General features: G+C 25.2%; 1 protein-coding gene across 2 annotated transcripts in view; it reads right to left on the minus strand.

Moving 5' to 3' along the window:
* hth (Meis homeobox homothorax) overlaps positions 1–24,502 on the minus strand; it is a 267,103-nt gene that overhangs the window by 26,677 nt on the left and 215,924 nt on the right. The window contains exon 10 of one of the 2 annotated variants that reach the window (XM_075295919.1): positions 19,630–19,653. The exons of the other annotated variant lie outside the window; for it this stretch is intronic. Coding sequence (XP_075152034.1) covers positions 19,630–19,653 — 24 coding nt within the window. The remainder of the gene's footprint in view (positions 1–19,629; positions 19,654–24,502) is intronic. 2 annotated transcript variants of the gene reach the window in all.

Genomic DNA, 24,502 nt, shown 5'->3' on the forward strand with positions numbered 1-24,502 from the left:
AAGGAAAAATCAACCTATATCCAGCCACCTTCTCTATATATCTCTCTATCTGTATAACCATTCAGCCAGCCAGTAAGGCATAATCCATCCATTCTCGCCAATAAGCAAGGCAAAGTGCAATATGCATAATTTATTAGAATTCTTTTTTTTTTTTTTTTGGTATGAGGGCAAACAAAAATCCCACTATAGAAAGAAGTTGAAAATTGTTGGCATCACAAGTGATTTTCAAGTATTTTTCACTTAAGGGGTTTATTTTTCATAGATAATGAGTTTCAGCAATGATGATCTTCACAAGGGAGAAGTATTACAATGAGCTGTTTTCATAAAGTGAATACAATTTTTTTTTTTCAAACTAAAGCCTAATATTTTCAATGACTTGGTTATGGTAAAAACATATAGATAAAATTGCAGTTATGGTTAACAAATTTAAAACAAATTATAACAATGACTTGTAAGGGACAAAGAAGGGGAAAATGAAAAGAATGTTTTAAAAAAATTTTACTTTTCTTAAAACAAAAACAAGTCTACTCTTTAACCCCTATATTCATAAAAGTTAAACTAAACTTTAATCCTACTATTACCATACGAATTCCTTCCATAAACTGTCAGTAAATTATTATGAATACAGGCATAAGTCCCTTCACCTAATTAATATATTGCTTCAAAAATACATTTCATATTTTTCCTCTAATAGTTGTGCAAATCTTACAGGCTGGAAAATATATAAAATATTAAAAATAAAATTAACCAAAAAATTTTGTTCTTTAAAGGTAATAAATTATTATTAATTTAAATCAATTTATAGAAAAAAAATTGTGCAAATCGAAAATTTTCAAATTTTCCTTAAAAAAAAGTAGCCCCTAAAAATATGCAATATCAAAGTAAATCATATAGTAAGAAATGTTTTGGTTGTGAAACTATAATTCAAAAAAATATATATATAACAAAACGTTTATTTTAAATTTTGGAAAGACCCTATTTCACCGCTAAAGCTCTTTATGAAAACATATTTTTATTTTTTTTTTCGCAAAATTTTCTTATTTAATCTTACATATGTATGAACTGCACGAAGATATCTTTATCATTTGATAAAATTATTAAAAGGCAACAAGACATTTTATGTCCTCAACCACAGAAAAGACCCCACCAAGAAATTGCATTTGGGGGTTGCATTCGCCCAATTCAACCCTTGCTGATATGTTGACTCCATGAACTTACAAAAATTTCCAATTTGCAGTAAATTTTGCGATTTTCTTTTTAGTTTATTTTTTCCCTTGCATTTTTAAGAGATTCTACAAGGATGAAAACCATTTTGGAGTACTAAAGAAAATATTAGATTTTGGTCTCTTTCATTCATGCTTTCCCTCTTTACAAAGCTCCGCCCTGCCATAAGGCAATCATTTGCAGTTTTTGTGTTTGTTTTTTTTTCATTTTCTTAATTTTTCCCCCTTTTTTAGTTTATTATAGTTTTGCGGTTGAACACTCACCCAGAAAAACTAACGACATAATGAAATTCTTTTCTATTGTGGCCTTTAATTAAAAACTGCGAAAAAAATACAATTTACTACAAATGTTGAGTTTGTGTGTATGTGTGTTTTTTAGTTAAACACAAAAACACTTTTTCTTGATTAATTTATGGTTATATATGATATTTTTATGCATTTTACATTTATAGTAGATTTTACATATAAAAGATGTACACTTTTGTCGCTTACCCACCTCTTTGGCCATGGGGAAGGGGAAAACAACATGGTAAATTACCCTGATGTAAAACAAACGAAAAAAAAATTATATAGATTCACTCATCATTACTGCAAAAAACCCAATTTAATTCGTTGCGGTTACCACAAACGCAGTAGTAAAAATGAAAATAACAGTTAAGGTGCCTCTAGGCTGAAAAAAACGCGAAAAATATAAAACGGTGCACTTTTAATTCAAGCCACATAATTTGTTGTGTAGGTTTTTTTTTCGGTTGCACTCGCGTTACATGGCATTACATTGCGGCTGCATTGCCTATATAGCTAGATATAGCTTATCCCACACTCTACCCTTATCATGGGAATTTTTGATTAAACAATATTGTGGATATGGGACTTTTTTTTTGTGGGAAAAAATTTATTTGGAAAACATGAGCGGAGGCTTTGTTATACAAATAAAGAAAAAATTGTTTTTAAAATATTTAGTAAAAAATAATACAAAAACGATTTAAAATAAAAATAATTAATAAATAAATTTATTAAATGAAAATTATTAAACTATTTTTATCTGACATACATATAAAACTTTCTTTGTGTAAAAAAATTATTTGGAAAATTGGAGCGGAGACTTTGCGATACAAATAAGGAAAATACTTTTTTTTCGGAAAAAAAGTTAAAAATTGATTAAATAAAAAATTAATAGGACATTACTTTAAAAATATAAAAAAAATTAAATAAAAATAATTTTTAAACAAATTAATAAATAAAAATTATTTATAAATAAAATTATGAATTAAAACTTTAGGCTATTTTTATATGCCCAATTTAGGATATTATTATTGGGTCATTACTTTAAAATAATAAAAAAAATAATAAAAAAATATAAAAACATATTAAAAGAAAATATTGACAATATTGGAAGGTTTGTGAAACCACCAAAGGGAGAAATTTTTCGAAAAATTCCAATTTTTAATAAAAAAAATTAATTTGGATATTACTTTAAAAAATTTATGAAGTAAACCATTGAGCTGTTCAGTAAATGGTAAATTGCAAAATTTATAGTTTTCGATTTTCATTATAGGAACATGGGGTATTATAAATGGAATAAATATTAATGAAATGAATTTTGGTATGGATTCCGCATCGAAGGCTAAGCTTATTTAAAATAAAGTTTTTGTATATAAATTTTTTTGTAATAAAGATTTAATAAATAACTCAATTATAAACTCAAGTTATTGCCCCCTTTTAATATTCCATCCCTGCTTGGTAACTATTTTTGCGATTTATTTAATTCTCGACCTGGCGTTAAACTACGAAAGCCATATTAAATAACAACAACAAAAATGCACATATATAATTGAGTAATAAATTTTCACCATTTGCCCTTAAATAGTAATACGTGATGGGGAAAAGATATTTTTGATTTAATTCAAAAAATTTTAATTTTTATGTTAAATAAGAAAATAATTAAAGTTGAAGAGAAACGATGAAAAAAATGTTTTTCGGTTTTTAATAAAATAATATAAAAAAATTAAATGAAATCAAACAAAATAAAATGTAGAGAAAATAAATAAAATAAAATAAAATAAAATAAATAAAATAAAATGAAATAAAACAAAATAAATAAAATGAAATAAAATAAAATAAAATAAAATAAAATAAAATAAAATAAAATGAAATAAAATAAAATCAAATAAGGTAATGACATGTAACAACAATAATAGAAATATAAAATAAATATTTAAGTTTATTATTATTAATTTAGAAAATTTTAATATTAAAAGGACAAATATTTAATTGTAAATATAATCGAGTGAAGCAATTTTAACATTAGTCCTCAAATAGAATTATGTGATGGAGGGAAGTTAATTTTCAGTTAATTCTAGGATATTTTTTTAATTTTTATGTTTACTAAAAATTTTATTAAAGCTAAAGAGAAAATAAAATAAAATGAAATGAAATACAAAGAAAAGAAATGAAGACAAATAAAATAAAATAAAATAAAATACAAAAATAAATAAAATACAAAAAAATAAAATAAAATAAAAAACATAAATAAAATAAAATCAAATCAAATAAGTTAATGCCATGTAACAACAATAATAGAAATATAAAATAAATATTTAAGTTTGGGAAATTTTAATATTAAAAGGACAACTATTTAATTGAAAATATAATTGAGTGAAGCATTTTTAACATTTGTCCTCAAATAAAATTATGTGATGAAGGGAAGTTGTTTTTCAGTTCATTCTAGGATATTTTTTTAATTTTTATGTTTACTAAGAATTTTATTAAAGCTAAAGAGAAAATAAAATAAAATAAAATAAAATGAAATACAAAGAAAAGAAATGAAGATAGATAAAATAAAATAAAATAAAATAAATAAAATGAAATAAAATAAAATAAAATAAAATAAAATAAAATAAAATAAAATAAAATAAAATAAAACAAAACAAAATCAAATAAGGTAATGCCATGTAACAACAATAATAGAAATATAAAATAAATATTTAAGTTTAGGAAATTTTAATATTAAAAGGACAAATATTTAATTGTAAATATAATCGAGTGAAGCAATTTTAACATTAGTCCTCAAATAGAATTATGTGATGGAGGGAAGTTATTTTTCGGTTAAATCTAGGATATTTTTTTTTTAATTTTTATGTTTACTAAGAATTTTATTAAAGCTAAAGAGAAAATAAAATAAAATAAAATGGTATGAAATACAAAGAAAAGAAATGAAGAAAAATAAAGTAAAATGAAACTAAATGAAATACAAAGAAAAGAAATGAAGATAAATAAAATAAAATATAACAAAACAAAATCAAATAAGGTAATGTCATGTAACAACAATAATAGAAATATAAAATAAATATTTAAGTTTAGGAAATTTTAATATTAAAAGGACAAATATTTAATTGTAAATATAATCGAGTGAAGCAATTTTAACATTAGTCCTCAAATAGAATTATGTGATGGAGGGAAGTTAATTTTCAGTTAATTCTAGGATATTTTTTTAATTTTTATGTTTACTAAAAATTTTATTAAAGCTAAAGAGAAAATAAAATAAAATGAAATGAAATACAAAGAAAAGAAATGAAGACAAATAAAATAATATAAAATAAAAAAATAAATAAAATACAAAAAATAAAATAAAATAAAATAAAATAAAAACATAAATAAAATAAAATCAAATCAAATAAGTTAATGCCATGTAACAACAATAATAGAAATATAAAATAAATATTTAAATTTGGGAAATTTTAATATTAAAAGGACAACTATTTAATTGAAAATATAATTGAGTGAAGCATTTTTAACATTTGTCCTCAAATAAAATTATGTGATGAAGGGAAGTTGTTTTTCAGTTCATTCTAGGATAATTTTTTAATTTTTATGTTTACTAAGAATTTTGTTAAAGCTAAAGAGAAAATAAAATAAAATAAAATAAAATAAAATAAAATAAAATAAAATAAAATAAAATAAAATGAAATACAAAGAAAAGAAATGAAGATAAATAAAATAAAATAAAATAAAATAAATAAAATGAAATAAAATAAAATAAAATAAAACAAAAGAAAGAAAAGAATCATATAAAATCAAATCAAATAAGTTAATGCCATGTAACAACAATAATAGAAATATATAAAATGAATATATAAGTTTAGGAAATTTTAATATTAAAAGGGCAAATATTTAATTGTAAATATAATTGAGTGAAACATTTTTAACATTTTTAAATAAAATTATATGATGGAGGGAAGTTATTCTTCAGTTAATTCTAGAATATTTTTTTTAATTTTTATGTTTACTAAGAATTTTATTAAAGCTAAAGGGCACAAGGAAATTGTTGTACTTATTTATAAAAATCCTAATAATACGAGTACAGCAATAATAAAAAAAATTAAAATATTTGTTATTTAATTTTAGGAAATTTTAATTAAACAAAAAATTAAATAGTCTATCAAGAATGATGAAAGAAAGGCTAAAACCAAAATAACAAAATTAAATTATATTTCCTTTTTATAAAAACTTAAAAAACATAAATTAAAAAAAAAATCATTTATTTTTTTTAATTCATGAATCAACACAAAATCATTTATTGCAAAAAACAACACACATAAATATCCATATTTTATATATTCCACAAAAATACTTAAAAATTATATATGTAAATTATATTGTATATTCATTTATAGTAAAAAAGAAAAAGGGGGCCAATTGTCTGTTTATATAAAATCATGCCAATCGCTTGTCAATCATACCTCAAAGAAAAATGTTCGAAATGAGCAAACAGAAAAAAACCCATCCAATCCAACCAATCAAACTCATCAAGGCAACCCAACAAAATGGTATTCAAACAAACATATTTGTTTCGTGAGGAAAACCACAATGGTCATAAGAAAATATGGGAAAAATGGAAAAATGCTTTAGAATGAAGCAAAAAACATACAGCCTTATATACATACATACGGACATATTGTTTTAAGTCCATTGCTATTTAATGCGTTTGGCCTATAGTACTTAGCTAACTTGACCGGAAATCTGTTTAAAGTCAAAACAACCAAGAAAGTATTCAATTCAATGGTGGTGTTTGTATGGAGATTTGCATCACAATTACAAATGTACGAAGAAATCTTTAAAATTTATTTAAATGTGAATGATGTACACTACTCATCTGATCTGATCATTATCAACACCCAGGCCCAAATAGATATTGAAAGAATATCTATCGCTTTTTTTTTTTGCTTTAAATTTTTGTATAAACATTTTTGCAGACTTGATTTGTGTAAAAAGAATTTATCATTTAACACAAGATTTCAACAATCATCTACAGAAAAATACAAGCATTTGAGCCCAAAAGTCCATTGCTTTATGTATGAGTTTTTATGTTTTTTTTCCCAGCCTCCTTCATAAAGTGTTAAGAAAATATTATTTTCTAGCCCAGCAAATAATCATCGAGAGGAGTTGATGATTTTTCAAAATGAATTTCAAAATAATCAAATTTATAGGATCGTGTTTTTTTTTGCTTACCCTCAACCTAGCATGCTTGCCGGTAATAATTCCTTTTAACAAAATTTAGCATAAACACTTGAAACTCAATAAAGCATCTGATTATTTTTGCTTAAAGCTTCATCTTCAATGTTAGCCCTAATACAAAAAAAATCCAAGACTTTTTGAACCTTAGTTTACATGAGGGGTCTCCATCTATCTCGCTTTTTTTTCAAACAAAAATAATTTCCTTAAAGTTTGTCTGTCTGGGCAGACGTGTATGGGTGCTAAAGCTTGTTATTTCAAGTGTTTACAGACGACACGTACAACACGCTTAAATGACAATAAAAACAATGACTTTTTAAATACATGACTTTCAGACCATCATCGTCATCAGGCCGCCCCACAAGTTTCCTTTGACTAAGGCCTGGAGTATGACTGGTTGACTTGGCCATCTTGACTAGGCAACCGGGCTAGCCTAGGTTAGCATGAGCATTTTATGAATTCTCCTTGGTCATGGTGTATAGACCACACCGAGTCCAAAATATTATTGTTTTTTTTTTTTATTTATTTTTGTCCATGGTGTTGTTTTACCAACTTCAAATGTCTTGTCTGGTAATATTTTTTGTTTCTATTTTTTTTTTGTTTTGGCCCCTCCATAGAGTGGGTGGGTGTTCATCGTTTGTCATCTGCATCAATGGTTAGATGTTTGGTTTGCCTGGCTTGAAGATGGCAGACAAAATATTTAATGAGAGGTTTATTAATTTTCAAACAAAAATAATAATCATTTATGCCATTGTCAAACCCCCTCCAATGACCTTTTATTGATTTATCAGTTTTGCCAAACTAAAAATCGAAATCCAGCAGCCAAAAAAGGAGGACAGCTTAAATTGTTTATTTAGTAGTTTTTTTTTTTTTCTATTCATCTTACATGGCTAACACAAAGATGAAGAAAAATAAAGTGCTCTTAGTTTGGCAATAATTTTGTCATGGAAAAAAGAGGATTTAAAAGGTGTGGATATAAATAAGATGGTTGGCTAAAATGATAACCTAACTAAATGATAAACAAAAAATTAAAAGTAAAATTATTTAATTTATAAATTTAAATATTTGTTATATAAAAATTATATTATTTTAAAATTAATTAAAAATGAAATAAAATAAAAAAAATTGGTATTAAAATTGTCATAAGCGTGATGAATAATTAAAACAAAGTATTTAATATTAATTTTAAAATAATTATTGTGAAATTAGCATGAACTAAAATAGTGTAATTCATATAGGTAATAATACATGTATCTTTTAAAATTATTAAAGCAAAAAAAATTTTTTTTATTAAATTAATTTATTTTATAAATTGAATTATTACGTAAATAAATTATTTATAATTAAAATAGAAAAATTAGTATTAAAATTGTCATAAGCATAAAATTATCGTCAGTCTATACCTAAATGTAAAAAACATATAAATAATTTAAAAAATTATTTTGCATTAATTTTAAAACAATTATGAAATAAATGATAACCAAAAAACAATTTAAACAAAAATGTATTAAAATTTAAAGTAAAATTATTTAATTTATAAATTTAATTATTTGTCAAATAAAAATTAAATTATTTTAAAATTAATTAAAAATTAAATAAAATAAAAAATTTTTAGTATTAAAATTGTCATAAGCGTAATGAATAATTAAAACAAAAAATTTAATATTAATTTAAATTAATAAATTAAATTAATAAAGCAAAAAAAAATAAATAATAAAATAAAAGTCGAAGGAGATAACCAAATCATAATTTCTAATGAAAAACATTTAATTAATTTATTTTATAAATTCAGTTATTACGTAAATAAATTATTTATAAATAAAATAGAAAAACTAGTATTAAAATTGTCATAAGCATAAAATTATCGTCAGTCTATACCCAAATGTAAGAAACATATAAATAATTTAAAAAATTATTTTGCATTAATTTTAATTTAATTTAAATAAAAAATGTTTGGTATTAAAATTGTCATAAGCGTAATGAATAATTAAAACAAAAAATTTAATATTAATTTAAATTAATAAGGCAAAAAAAAAATAATAATAATAAAATTAAAGTCAAAAGAGATAACCAATGCCAAAATAAATAAAAAAATAATTTCTAATTTTTTTGTTAAAATAATTTATTTTATAAATTCAATTATTACGTAAATAAATTATTTTTAATTAAAATAGAAAAATTAGTATTAAAATTGTCATAAGCATAAAATGATGGTCAATTTAAACCCAAATGTAAGGAACATATAAATAATTTAAAAAATTATTTTGTATTAATTGTAAAACAGTTATTGTGCAATTGGCATTAACTAAAATTCGGCAATTTTAGTGTGTAAATATAAAATTATCTTTTAAAATTAATAAAGCAAGAACATTTAATAAAATAAAAATCAAATAAATTTTGAATATTGGAGGAAATTTAATTTTAATATTATCATATTTATTATTAGAAAATATATTAGAAAATTTCGATTTTTTTACAATTTGTATTGAGTTTAGTGCACTCATTGATAAGAACAAATTTTCCCATCTAGGATATTACAAGGGACTCTACATCTATCCCAATGACCTTGCCATCCGCTCTAAGCAAAATGTTTCACTAAAAAAAATATATGTAATATTTTAATATTTTGGCCTATTTGTATTAATTTTGAAATCCGCTCAAAGCACAATGGCTCAATTAAAAAAAAAATATACAATATTTTAATATTTTGGCCTATTTGGGGACAAATAATTAGCTGGAATTGAAGTTATGCCAAAATAAATTGTACAAAAAAATCTTTGTCATAAATTCAATATTGGCAAAATTTGAAAATGTATTAAATTATTTAATAAAAATAATACAAATTATTAAATAATTTAATACATTTTCAACTTTTGCCAATTTTGAATTTATGACAAAGATTTTTTTGTACAATTTATTTTGGCATAACTTCAATTCCAGCTAATTATTTGTCCCCTCTTGGAATCCCTTAATTTTATTTTCGTTTTTTTTACTACCCTTAGGCTTTGGAATATTAACATATTATTTTCATTAAATCCCAAGAAGCAAGATGAGGAAGAAAATAAACTAACTAACCAAAAAACATAGAACCTAAGGCAATTTTGACATCATAATTGTTTGCATATGGAAGAGGGATGCATGGCAGCAATAATATGGTTTCTACACCTCCCTTTTTAATTCCAGCGTAGAGTAAATCCCTAGAAGCTCAATATTATTTTTTTGGAGTTTGTTTTTTTGCAGATTTACCCCCGAAACGACAACGATGATGAAGATTATTATTATTAACGCATAAGTCACGTTATGAACATGCAACTACGCTTGGTGGGTTGTGCATCATGTGAAAATCTTTCAACACGAAATATTTTCGCAGAAACATGCTAGCCAAAATGAAGAAAAAAAAATCATTGGAAAAAATTACGATTTTTTTTTTGTTTTGCCAGGAAGAACCTTAGCTTAAGAAAATTATTATTATGTTTTTTTTTTTTTTAATAATATTTTTAGGCTTAAGAGTCTGAATTTGAAGAACTGTAGTTGCTTGCATTTTATTTTTTATATGGTTGCATTGCATTACCCCTGTTTTTTGTGGAAAAGGCCTTTGGGTTATTATTATAATTCGCCAATGTTGCGTTGTATTTCACTGGTTGTTCTTTTTTGGCGGCCATATTTGTTATTATGTTTTCTTAGGAGTAAAAAAAATTAAATGGGAAGTTTTTTTTTTGTTTCTCCCCCTTAGGATAGCCTGGTAATGTAAAACTCATTGCTTGAATGGTGTAAAACAAGTTGAAAATTTGTGCCGATGGTGTTCATGTTGCTTGGCTAAATGGCTGGTTGGTTATGTGGACTGGCCCTTGCGTTGCTAGGTTAGTGTAACAACATTATTGCAAACATGGCTGGTAGTCTCATATACATATATGGGAATATTGGATTCAAAAAAGTAAAAAAAAAAATTATTAAAAAGGGGAAATTTTAATATATATAAGAAAATGAGTGAATTTTAAAAGCAAATGACCTTAGAAAGTTTTGGAAAATTAGAAAAAACTAGTACCGAATGGAATTTTAAACAAATAAATAAAATAGCTTTTTTTGTTAAATAAAACCCTTTATGTCTAAAGAAGCAACGAATTCTTTGAAATTTATACACTTAGCAGAATTATTGTCAAACGATATTGAAGACAAATTAGATTCCCAGACTTTGTAAATAAATTTCTTTAAATTTAATTGAATGAATTTGTCCTTAAAGAAACATTTCAGAAAAAAAATTGCCAAAATATTAATCCTGACAGAGGAATAACTTCAATATAGAGAAAAAAATAATAATTAAGGGAATTTAATTTTAGTTATCGTAATTTTTTTATTATTATTATTGTAATGTTATTTTTTCATGTTCTTCATAATGGAAAGAAAAATTAAAACTTAATTCTTGTTATCCTACTTTTTTTATTATTATTTTGACGGAATTTGGCCTTAAAGAATCATTTCAGAAAAAAATTGACAAAATATTAATCCTGAGAGAGGAATAACTACAATAAAGAGAAAAAATAATAATTAAGGAAACTTAATTTTAGTTATCTTAATTTTTTTATTATTATTGAAATGTTCTTTTTTCATGTTCTTCATAATGAAAAGTAAAATTAAAACTAAATTCTTGTTATCCTACTTTTTTTATTATTATTTTGACTGAATTTGGCCTTAAAGAATCATTTCAGAAAAAAAATTGCCTACAAAGTGATCCTGAGAGAGGACTGAATTTGGCCTTAAAGAATCATTTCAGAAAAAAAAATTGCCTACAAAGTGATCCTGAGAGAGGAATAACTTCAATATAGAGAAACAATAATAAAAATAATAAAATAATAATTAAGGAAAAAATAATAATTAATTTTAGTTGTCCTAATTTTTTTATTATTATTGTAATGTTTTTGTTTTTTTTTTTTGTGAATTTTTTATAATGAAAAGAAAAATTACTTTACTGCCTTTGAAATGAAATTTTAGACAAATATTCTAAAACAAAATAAATGAATAAATGAAACCTAAATTTAATTCCCCTCATTTATTTCTTATTTTATGTTTTTTTGTTTTTTTTTTTTTTGCTTTTTAGGGTACCCTGCCCATATTATTTACCAATATTTCCTTAAAAATTCCCTATAATTGCATTTACTTAAAAAATTAATACAGCTCACACACAAAAAAAATCCCATAAAAAATCAAACTTGCCAAGAAACACAATGTTGCATATATATGCACTTTGGTTTTTTTGCCTTATCCTCAACTATAGGCCCAACAAAAAATCGCAATGGATCACACAAATCCGCCATAAAAATCCATAACACCATACTCAACCAAAAAAAAAAATAAAAAAAAGGCCAAAAACAATGATCAAGGCTCAGCATCAAATACCATATCATCCATGAAACAACCTTCCAATCCATATTGGAAGCAAACCTAATAGTAGTAGTAGTAGTAGTAGAGATCCAACCATAGGAATAAAAGAAGGAAGATGATGATATAGCTTTTCGACAACGATGATGATAGTAGGTAAGGTAACAACAAACAACAAAATATGGTTAATACCATCATTTAAACAAAAAGTTATAAAAGAAAAAACTAACAGCTTTGGCCTTTTTCATGTCAGGAAAAAAATGGCCGAGAAAATTATTATTGGCAGTGGCAGGAAGAGATAATACTGATGCTGCTGCAGACATGTTGCACCAAACAATGCAGGCTTTAATCTTGTATTCTTCGTTTTTTTGGTAATGCAGGTTGCCTTGTTTTATTATATAGGAAAGGTTTTTTATATCTTTTCTTTAAAAATATATATAATGTTTTTTGTTATTTTTTTTTTTTTTGATATTTTGTAAAGCTGTTGTTAAGCCAATATATATATTTTTTTGGCATAGCCAGAAAAATAACAAACCTTTTGATGGTGTTGCTTGATTGGTGATCCATCATAATTTCTTGTTATTTCAGATTTTGTTTTTTTTTTGCTAAATTCACAAGCAATCCATGCCATGAAGGTGGCTATGATGTGAACAGTTTGTTTTTTGTTCTGCTCGTTGTGACTAACATTGAAGGGATTTTGGGGGAAAAAATTTTTTACTCCTTTGTTTAATGCTTCAAAATAATGAAGATAATCTTTTCTTATTAGGAAATTACAAGAGAACATAATGTAGCAAAATAAAAAAAAAAAATAATGATGGAAAAATATACCCAAGAAAAAGAGAAGGATTTATTTAATAATTCTAAAAGAGTGGATGGAAAATATTCTAAAAAATTTCATGATTTTTATAATTTGTTTATTTTTCAAAAATTAGAATTATGAAATTAATATAATAAAATAATTTTTTTTAATATTTTTTTTTTCAAATTTAATCCTGACTTTAATTGAAAGAAATATTTATAATATTTTATTAATTATTACTTATTTTAGTAATAATATTTTTTGTGTACAACTCTAGTATCTAGATGAATAGATTGGCATTAGGATGAGTTGCCTGAGGGATGGACAGGCAGATATTTCTATAATGAATAGAAGGAGAGGATATAAATAAGTTGGCCAACAGACATATGGACGACTTAATATATGAAAAAATCACAAGATTCTAAGATCTTCTCCACATAAGCAGGTTTTGATGTACCTATTGTGGTACAACATGAATCTTAAAATCAGAATTAGAAAATTACCATGATCATTTATTTTTTAAAAAATATATTTTTTTTTAATTTAATCCAGGATTTAATTTGAAAAAATATATAATAATAAGGAGGTTTTGAGGTACTTATTATGGTACAACATGAATCTCAAAATCAAAATAAAAAAAATTACCATAATCATTTATTTTTTAAAAAAATATTTTTTTTTTAATTTAATCCAGGATTTAATTTGAAATAATATCAAATAATAATGTTTTATTAATTATTTATATTAACAATAGAAATGTATCTGCTATCAAACAATAGAAATTTATCAGCTTCTCCTCGATGATGGAATAACCACACATGACTACCATTTATTAATAAAACTCCATAAATATTGATTTTATTTTCAAAAAAAAAAAAAAAATCTTCTTATTTATAATCCGTCTTTATATTATTTCTGTTTCTTTTTCTTAACCTCATTTTTTTTTTAAATACGTGATTCCATACATGATTGTCCCTCTCATCAAACAGAACACATGTTTTCCCACCTTCCTCCTTTCATTATTATTTTTTTTTTGGCTCACGTCTCAAGATTTACACACAAACCAAAAAAAAAAAGAATGCAAATTTATTTGCAATACTATATATAAAAAAATAATATGCAATATCAATGGCAGAAATATAGGCAAAAGGAACGAGCACATTCATAAATGAAACTACAGCAAAGAGATATTAATAAAATGAAATCTCCATATTGATTGTCAATTTTATTTATTATTAACGCTCATAATTGTCAAATTTGGCAAATTTATGGTAAAACAGGGCCATCTCAACGAAAGAATTTTCATATTGAATGTGTAAAAAAAACGAAATACATGAATGAGAACAATTGGCTAAGGGAAGGACATACGTAAGACCATGGTTGGACTGAAAATGAAAAAAAAAAAAAAAACAAAAACCCATCTCAAGTATTTTTATCCACAAATTTATGAGACAAGACAAAATTGAGATCATGACGAAACCACAAACAAACAATAATATGGGCCCCTTTAAGAAATTATGCAAATCTTTGAGTGAATACTGCAACGCCATTGCGGACATTTTACTTCAATTTTGAATGACATTTATATATGTCATTGAATTGTTTTCTCTTTTTTTTGACATTTAAGGGTGTTCTAAAAAATATACGTTGTTATAAAATGTCTTCCAATATGGTCTTAAGATCAAAGAGATGATGGTGATCCTTTTGACATTTCTGGTGTCTGAAAACTGTCACAATGATAGGCCCTATGTTGGTTTAAATTATGATTTTAAAATGCATAAAAAAATAAATAAAAAATAAATTAAATTGAATTATTTAAACTTAGTCCACCTATTTTTTCTATTTTTTAATAAGAAATACAATAAAAATAAAATCTACCACTCACAAAAAAAAACTGAAACGTTAAAAAGTGGCCCAAAACTTAATTAAAACCCAGATATTTTCCAAAAATTCCTTGACACAAAAAAAAAACAAAAACCTTTACAAGTGCATTTTTCTAATCAAAGTTATTTTGCTATTATAGCAAACATAAATATATTATAGCAAACAAAAATGAAAGTTAAAAAGTAGTCCAAAACTTAATTAAAACCCAGATATTTTCCAAAAATTCCTTTCTATGTAAAAAAAAAAAACAAAACAAAACAAAAACCTTTACAAGTTTATTTTTCTAATCAAAGTTATTTTGCTATTATAGCAAAAATAAAAAATAATAAAAAAATAACAAACAATACGCAAAAAATGCACTTAAAAAATATTTATTAATTTCGCTGCATACATTTTTCCTTATTATTATTTTTTTTTTTTTTTTCTTAATAAAAAACTTGTTTAATGTCTAAAAGCTATTAAAATGACAGGCTATTGGCTTAATTTTTTTAATGTTTTTAATGTTCCATCTATTTTTCTATATCCATTAAGAATTGTTTTTTTATTAGTATATATCCAAATTTTAAAATAATAAAAAAAAAACGTTTTTAAATATTTAATAAATTGGCTTAAAAAGCAACTATTAAATATTTAAATTTTTTTTAATGTTTTTAATGTTCCATCTATTTTTATATATCCATTAAGAATTGTTTTTTTTTTATATCAAAATTTTAAAATAATAAAAAACGCTTTTAAATATTTAATAAATTGGCTTAAAAAGCAACTGCTAAATATTAAAATTTTTTATTATTTTAATTTTCCATCTATTTTTCTATATCCATTTTAGAATTGTGTTTTTTTATATATAAAAATTTTAAAATAATAAAAAAACGCTTTTCAATATTTAACAAATATTTTAGGCTTAGTCTAAATTTAAATTAATTTTTTTTTATTTTTATTTTAGTTTCATTTTAATTTTTTTATTTATTTATTTTAATTTTTTTTTTTTACAAAAATTCGCATTTTTATTTTCACATCATAGGTCAGCCATTATCATGAAGCCTATCTACTTTTAGGAACTGCGATTGTTTTTTATTTCTCTAGATTTTAATTTAAAACCCATTTCGTCCCTTTCAACCTTTTCCCTAATATCTACTTGGCTATTTTGTCCAACATTCGTTTGGCATCATTTCATTTTATATGGCCGCCACATGATCGTACGTCAACTTTACACCACAGGAGGTTGAAGTTTATTTTGTATATTACATGATGTTTTTTGCCAAGGCATTCAGCGTTGTTCCTGATATCTGGCATTGTCGCCTTCTTGTATCCAAAGCAGTAGTAGACTTGAATCTCAACGAAAACGCAAAAAAGATTTTTTTTTTGATGAAGAAACCCAAATGACATTCATATAATATAATCACACGCATGTAGGCAAGGACAGACGGACAGATTTGGAATATTCATCGAACTCTTGCTGTTCAGGCGTCTTAAGGTATTCTATATGGATTCTAAAAGATGCTACGGTTACTTCTGCTGATGGTGTATTATACTCCCCAAGAGCATAGTAAAGTGTAGTAAAGTCCCTATGTCTTCGTGTCAGTTGATTTTGCTTTGAACGCGCCAATTTGAGTTCTTTATTAGGAGACAAGTTTACCACCGTTCCACTGGTGCACATGGCCCATGCTGGTAAGATTCATGGTGCATCTCTATAACTACTCAACTATTACTACTTTGAAAGAGGTGCATATGTTTCTGGTGATTCCATCATCATATGTTGGTTGCTTGGTTTTGGTTTTCCAAAAAGCCTTGTCCCTTCTTGGTCTTCACAAAACATGCATATCTAAAGAGCAGTCATTGAATATCATCATCGTCAGCTACATTTTTAGTATTATTTGTACTTGAAAATAAGTAAGAGATGATGTGCTGCTATATGGCAGAAATGGTAAAGTTAAGGAAGTTTGATGGTGTCTGGTGTTTGCTTATTTGCTGATGATGATGATGATGGACGAGACAAGATTCCAAGGAGTTGGGATGTTTAATTTAATTTTTTTTTTTTTTTTGTAACATAAAGTGTGTACACAGTTGGAGATGCCATTCTTAGCTTGAAAGGAGTAAGAATGAATATTGAAGTTAAATTAGAAATTCAACTAATATAACTAAGATGAGATGGCTTAAAAAGAATCCATTTTGATTGAAGAATACTGTTTTTAAATTAAATTTCAGGAAAATCCCTAAGATGATTGTAATTCAAAGAGAAAATTCTAGCCTAATAACAGGGTGCTTTGTTAAATATTAAAAACTGAAAAGAAGTTAAGGAATAAATGAATTTTTTAACCTCATTCTCCAAGGAAACTAAAAAGGGTAATTTTTTATTTTTTTGTTTTTTTTTTTTTTTGTTAATCGATTTTTCTGAATTTAATGAAAACAAAGACTGCAGAGTTGGGGTCTCTTAATTTTTGAAAAATTTGGCTAAGTATAAATAAGGAAGTTCTATAACCTCAATCTTCGAGGAAGCTATAAAAGTTAATTTTTATTTTATTTATTTATTTATTTATTTATTTATTTTTTTTTTGAAAAAAACCATGTTTTCGAAATTTAAAGAAAGCAAATTTTGTTGAAAAATTTGGCTAAGTATAAAAATATTTTGGTGAACATTGATTTAAAATTACTTTCGAGGAAGCTATAAAGGTTAATTTTTATTTTATTTATTTATTTTTTTTTTTTTTTTTTGTTTTGAAAAAATCATGTTTTCGAAATTTAAAGAAAGCAAAGTTTATTGAGGCTGGTTTCCTAATTTTTGAAAAATTTGGCTAAGTATAAACATTCTTGGTAACCAAAACAAAACTGATTTTAAATTAATTTCCCTCTGAAATTTACGATTTCTTAACCAATACATTTTATATATTTTTATAATTTTTTTTCTCCTTGCTGTATTAAGCTTTTGGATTCTTTCACCTCAAACAAGGCCTATGGATTTCACAGGAAATCTTAAAATATTTTTTTGTTTGTTTTTTGTATGGAATTCTCTAAAAACACACAGAAATTAAATCATGGAAATTGAAACAAAACAAAAAAAAGACACCACATGCTGCCTCAAAACCAAAGGAAAGACAAAATAATATTTTTTTTTGTGGATTTTCAAAATAAATGTTAAAGAATTTCAATATATATTTCTTTATTATTGTTGTGTTTTTTGTTTTCTTTTTTTAGAGAGAAACACCCGCAACCTTTAAGGCCAAAAAGACATACATATCACCAGCATCAACAACATCAACATGGCAGGGTCTTGTGGATTTAAAGATGGCATAACTTCATAACAAATCCTTCAACAGCCATCGCTATATCCAAAAGGAATAAAAAATAAAAAAAATTGGAAAAAAATCTTAAAGCCTATCTCAAATGTGAAGATTGAACTTTAGGTAACTCATCCATTCCATTCCAAACATCATTTGCCAACAGCCCTAAAAAAAGACACCCAAAACCTTTACGCACCATCCTCTATAATAATGATAAGCGGGTTTTTAATCAGAAAATTTATATGTTTTTTTTCCCGATTCGATATGGTTCTTGTCCCCCTTCGCGCAAAAGGTCTTCTCATCAATTTGGTCAGACTATAATCAGACATACCCAGGCTTATTGACTACAAGCGCAAAGAAGAGATATGTGATTTGATTTTTTTTTATTTTGGTAGAGGTATGTTTGGGTTGGATATGTTGCATTGGCTTAAAGCCTGATGGTCGTTTTATATCGGATGATTTTAAGATTTTTTTTTTTTTTTTGGTTTCTTCATTTCAGATGATATTGGGTGATGGTGTGGCTGCTTCTTTTTTTTGTGATATCTTTCCTGTTTTAGTTTCATGTGATGGTATGTAGCGACTACTACAACATTTGATTTAAAAAAAGTTGACCATATTATTGCCCATCAGTTTTTTTTTTTTTTTTTTTTTTTTTTAATGCGTATAATTTTCCGTCTGTCTGTCTTTCTACCTTTCCTTAAGGATCCATATGGATTGCTTTTCAAAATGAAGGTTTCTTCATTCTTAAATTTTGATTATGGGTTATGGTAGATCATATAATTATACAGACTGTCAATGTAAGTCAAATGGAAATGTGAACTTTTATTGTTTGCTTGGTTGGCTGTTTTTTTTTTATTTTTTTTATGGCGAATAAAAAGGACTTTCATTGGCCTATAATTAGGTTAAACGAAGAATAAAATTCATTGTGTCTTTTTATAACACTTCCAAAGAGGATATCAATTGAATACGCTTAATAAAGCAGCTGCTTTTATTGGCCTTTTATTAAATATAAAAAAAAATACGGATGAATTTTATAAAAAAAAATAATAATAATAAAAAAGTAAGTAAAAATAATTGTATATTGCCAGAACTTATCTCAGAAATTATTTTATGGTAAATAGGGGGAAAAACTAAAGCGCAATTATAATGCAAGATATTTCATTCAAGAAATTTTTCAACTATGGAAAAAAATAAATAAAATAATAGAAATAAATAAAAAATAAATATTATAGTATTTTTATTTTATTTCTATTAAAGAATTCAAAAACCATAATAAATTATGATATTAAATGAGATAGGTACTAACAACAAAGGTTTTCGACCTAATATTATAGTAATAAATCATTAATTAAAAAATAATAATTAAAAAAAATGTGTGTGACCAAATCATTAATTACAAAAAAAATACTATTTTTTGCTGTTTAAGTTTTTTTAAGATTTTTAAATTATTATGAGACTGAACGAGAAATTTTACATTATAACTTGGTCTTGAAATATAATTCCTGTTGTGGATTTAAAACAAAAAAAATATATTTTCTTAAAAAAGTTATATGCTTACCGCTTGCACTTGTGCCGTAGTTGTCTGCAATAAAAGAAGAGAATTTTATAAGAAACAAAAATCTAAATATTATAAAATTTTTAAGATATATGTATGTAGATAATTATGTGGGAAATATAGTAAAAAATCGTAGCCAAAAAGCAGCAAAATCGACCCATATCTGATAAAAAAAAATATCGCATCAAAAATATAGGCAAAAAATTGAGACACTAGAGGCTCGTGTCTCAATTTTTTGCCGAGAGGCACAATGCAATTATATTCAAAATGGCAACAAGTTATTTAGCAAAACGGAGCATATTCAACTTAAATTGAATCCTTCTAAATATGCTAATAAAAGCCTTCAATTTCCATTTTATGCAAAAATTATAAATTAAATTTTACTACATCTGATAGTTGCATAGTAAAAAAAAATATTCTATATTTTTTTTTTCAAAAATTCAAAATCACAAATAAAATCCCCATACATTCCCAGTACTCCCAACAGGTGCTTATTTCAAATATCACCTTTTTTTATTTCAAAACAAATTATTTCTTTTTTTTTCAAATATTTTATTTAGTTTTAGTTTTTCTTTTTTTTTTCTTTTTTCAATCCCCAAAACCATTTATCATTTTTGGAAATTTTTAAGACTTCATGGTTCGTTTTTTTTTATTATTTCATAATTCCTAACACGAACATTGTTGCTAAATGTTTACCTCTCCTTCGAACTAAGCCATAATTTAAACGGTGATTAAAAAAACTTCAATATTTTAAAAAAACTCCAAATGAAATTATAACACAATCCTTTAGCGAAAAAAAATCTTCCATTGAAATGTGAAAGAAATATTCGGGTTTTTTTATTTTCCTTTCAGGGTCTTAAAAGCCATCAATCAAAATTTTCATAGTAGAAGTTGTTTGTGTTTTTTTTTTTCTCAAAAAGAAAGAAGTTTTTAAATATTTGGCGTGTGTAGTATTTAAAGTTCTCACAAAAGATTGATATTTATGAAAAAAAAACGGTGATCTTTTTTAGGTGCAAAAAATACGCACATCCGAGAGAAGCTTGAATTCTTTTATAATTTATGGGAAATTTGAATGAGTCATTTCGAAGATGACACAAAGAAAGGATTTTTTTTTTTTTAATTTTTGGCTTCAATCTTAAGGATTTAAGGGAATGTGGGAAAATAGGTTAGCAAATTGTATAAAAATTTCAATACAAAAAGGCTTCAGTAAAACCTTTGAAGGGCGAAAAAATAAAAAAAAAAATTATATTTTTTAATGGGATAACAAATGTTATATTAATTTAAATGTCTTGAAAGGAAAATTAGGTTGGCACTTTCTATAAGGATTTTTTCAGTTTTGGAAAAATAATTTCAAAAATAAAACCTTACTATATATTTTTTTTAATCGAACATAAATCCGTCTATACCAAACAGAAAATCTCTTAATAATTAAAAGTCCCAAAAAAGGTTAAATATATTTTTTTTAGTTTTTACTGTAGGCCTGTATTTAATAAAATAATGCAAATAATGCTAAAAATTGTTGATAACACATGTGTGTGTTAATTGGTATGTAAGGGGCGATTTGTGATCTTCAGATTTACTAAATTGTAATTAATTAGATATTTTTTGTCAAGCTTCTTTTTAAAATATATAATTTGCAATATTTTGAAATAAACTACATTTTCCCAGCTTTTCAGCTTGTAATTAATTTAATATTTTTTTTTTCAAGCTTCTTTTTAAAATATATAATTTGCAATATTTTGAAATAAACTACATTTTCCCAGCTTTAAGGGGATAATCATTTCAATTAAATTTTCTTACTGGAAATATATTTTCTAATGTAAATAAAATTTGTCCACATCTATTTAAATCAATCATACGCCCTTAAGTACCAAAATGGGATATATCTTAACTTTATGATTTTTCAAATAAATTAAAGATTTTTTTATTAAAAAAAAAATAATTTTATATACGCTTCATGCATTTTATTCGATATTGTCTATGGCTAAAATAATTTTTTGTAAAAAAACACTCATATGCCTCTAAGTACAAATATTAACATTTTGCAACATAATTAATTTTAAAGCTAAATTCCCAAATCCTTGTGGGAAATATTCTCATTGTTACTTTCGATTTCTTAACAAATTCCAGGAAAATCACAAGCTAACAACAAATAAAACTTTCAAGGTTATGTGAACCGATTTGTACAAGGTATTATTTTATCACCACATACTATGGCTGATGACTTTGTGGCAAATTATTAAATGTCATTTGTCAACTTTAACTCGAAAATAAACCATTAAATATGACCTTCTACGTGTATGAATTACTAAAGTAGAAAACAAAACAACAACAACACAAAATCTGCAATAACTTTCTTGTTACTTTAGCTATTTGATTTTATTTTTTGTGTTATTTTTTTTTAATTTGCTTGTTTTTTTTTTTCAACAATGTCCGTCTTGAAAATTTTGCATATATCTGAAAATAAACAAATGCCAAATAGGCGCGATGCATAATGCATTTTAAAAAATTATTTCTTACTGACAAAGATGACGATGACAATGGTAAGCTGACGAAGACAAACCATGATGATGATGATGGCTATGGTGGTAATGTTGGTTGCCTGATAGTGGCTGGCGACCAAACGACGACCCATGATAATGATGATGATGATGGCTTTTCAGAGCCACAACAACACAGACTTGGTTAAAATGCAACCAAACCAAAAGTGAATTAAGAAAACAATAAACGTAATGAATTTCGAAAAAAGCAGCAACAAAACGAAACAAAAGCTTCATTGACGCTCAGCGAAACAATTTCTGTTGTCAGTTCAGCCAACAAAGCCCTACGGCTGGCTTGCCATTACTTTTTTGTTGTTGGCGTTGTTGTGTGACAATCCATACACGTATTTCATTTAAAGCATCTTAGAATATTAAAATGGGATCAAAATGCCAGCAAACAAACACTCGAAATGAGGCAAAAAACAATTTTAATATGCTAAAAATGTATTGTCTTCAGTGGAAGCTAAGACGTTTGTCAACGCACTTGCACAAAACCGAAAACCAAAAAAAAAAAAAATCCAAGACCAAAGAAAAATTTGAAATACCAAAACAAAAAGAAGATTCCTTTTGATTGAAATCCATTTCGTTGTAAACGTTTTGTTAAACATAGGAGTTTTTTTACGTTTTTTTCGGCTTAATCTTAAACCTTAACTTTATGGTCTTACGTTGGAAACTATTTAAAATGCTTGGTTAGTTGTTTAAGGACTTTTTTTTTTGTTTTTGATTTAACGAAAATTACTTGAAAATATGTCCTATGTTTTATAATGAAAACCAACAACAAAAACTCCAATGAAACTTAAGTCCAATAGCAATTTTGTAAACTAAATCGTTTTGCAATGTCTTAAGGCAAAGAATTAAAGCTTAAGCTTAATCCATTCGAATGAGTCTTGGTTGGACCAAACACAAAAACCAAGAACCTTAAAAAAATGTGAGAAGAAAAACTGAAACCGCGAAAAGCAACTCAAGAAACAAAACAAAAAAACAGACTTTTGAAATCTTTACATTTAAGACGATTATTTATGAACTGCAAGCCAAGTGTCATGTGATGCTTACTTAACGCAAGCTTGTTGCTGTTTATGGTATGGCTTGAAAACCAGCAAAACCCCGCCATGACCTGGTTGTATGAATCTTTAGCCCCATACCACTAAATATACTAGAGATGTCATTGCATATATAAAAATATAAAATACTGCCTTTCAAAATAGAGAATTGTAAAAAATTTTGATTTTCCCACAGATTTTTCACAATTTCTATGATATCTCAAAAATCAATTTTGGTTTTCTTGGGCCATAAAGTAGCTCCATCAATGCTTCTCTTTAAAACCAAATATGCTATTAAGAAATTTAATTTCTTGGCTTTAAATAGGTTTTTAAATATCAAAAAATTCCTATGCCAAGTCCTTTTATTTGAAGTTTTAAAATCTATGCCCCTCTATTAAAATCACTCATACGCCAAGAAGTACCAAAAGAAAAAAATATTTTATGGAATATTAGCAAAGAAATGCAAATAAAATTTTTAAGTATTAAATTAGAAAATCTATAATATTGCCCAAAAAAACCCCTTACAAGGTTTCCTAATACATCTTCGCATCAGTTTTCTTGTTGGCAGAATAATTTTCTTTGTATAACGAATTTATTATAAAAAAAATTAGGCAATTAAAAATTTTCCTAATTATTTTATTTTTTTTTTTTGGAAAATTATTAATAATGGTAATAACTATATCTTTCAAATTAAGTAAGTATTCATTCTATTCATGATTGTTATGTTTCATTTCTTAGACCATTTCATCATATTTACGAATTTTTCCATTGGCTCAGTTTTGTGATAATTTCCCATTGCAATCCCTAATCATTACTAACATTACCACCATCGAAATAATTCCCGCCTTGAGACTCAACAAGGAAGGTAATATTATCGTCATCAGATCCAATAGCATGGGCTCATCATCATGGTTTGTGATCATCATCAATGTCCATGAGTTTCATTTATACGGGTATAAATGTTGTTTATATGTTAACAAACGTGTATCAATGCATGTTCAATAACTTTAAATGACAAAGAAATCAAAATGAATGAAAGTCTTAAAGTCACCATCAACGAAAATGCAATACGCACAGCATAATACATCCCAATAAGGCCTCTTCATATAAAATAAAGATGGGTGAATGGGGGGGGGGGGGGGGGTGGCGGTAGGCCTTAAGCTGTAGAAGTAGCATACAAAATCCTCCTAAACTTATGAAGTTTATTTTTTAATTTTCTTTCATGAAAGAAACTGCCAACAAATAACAAAACCAAAAATGCAGAAAAAAATCCCGCAAGACTTAGTTTTTTTTTTC

Source organism: Haematobia irritans, chromosome 1 (genome assembly GCF_050003625.1).
Source record: "Haematobia irritans isolate KBUSLIRL chromosome 1, ASM5000362v1, whole genome shotgun sequence".
NCBI lineage: Eukaryota > Metazoa > Arthropoda > Insecta > Diptera > Muscidae > Haematobia > Haematobia irritans.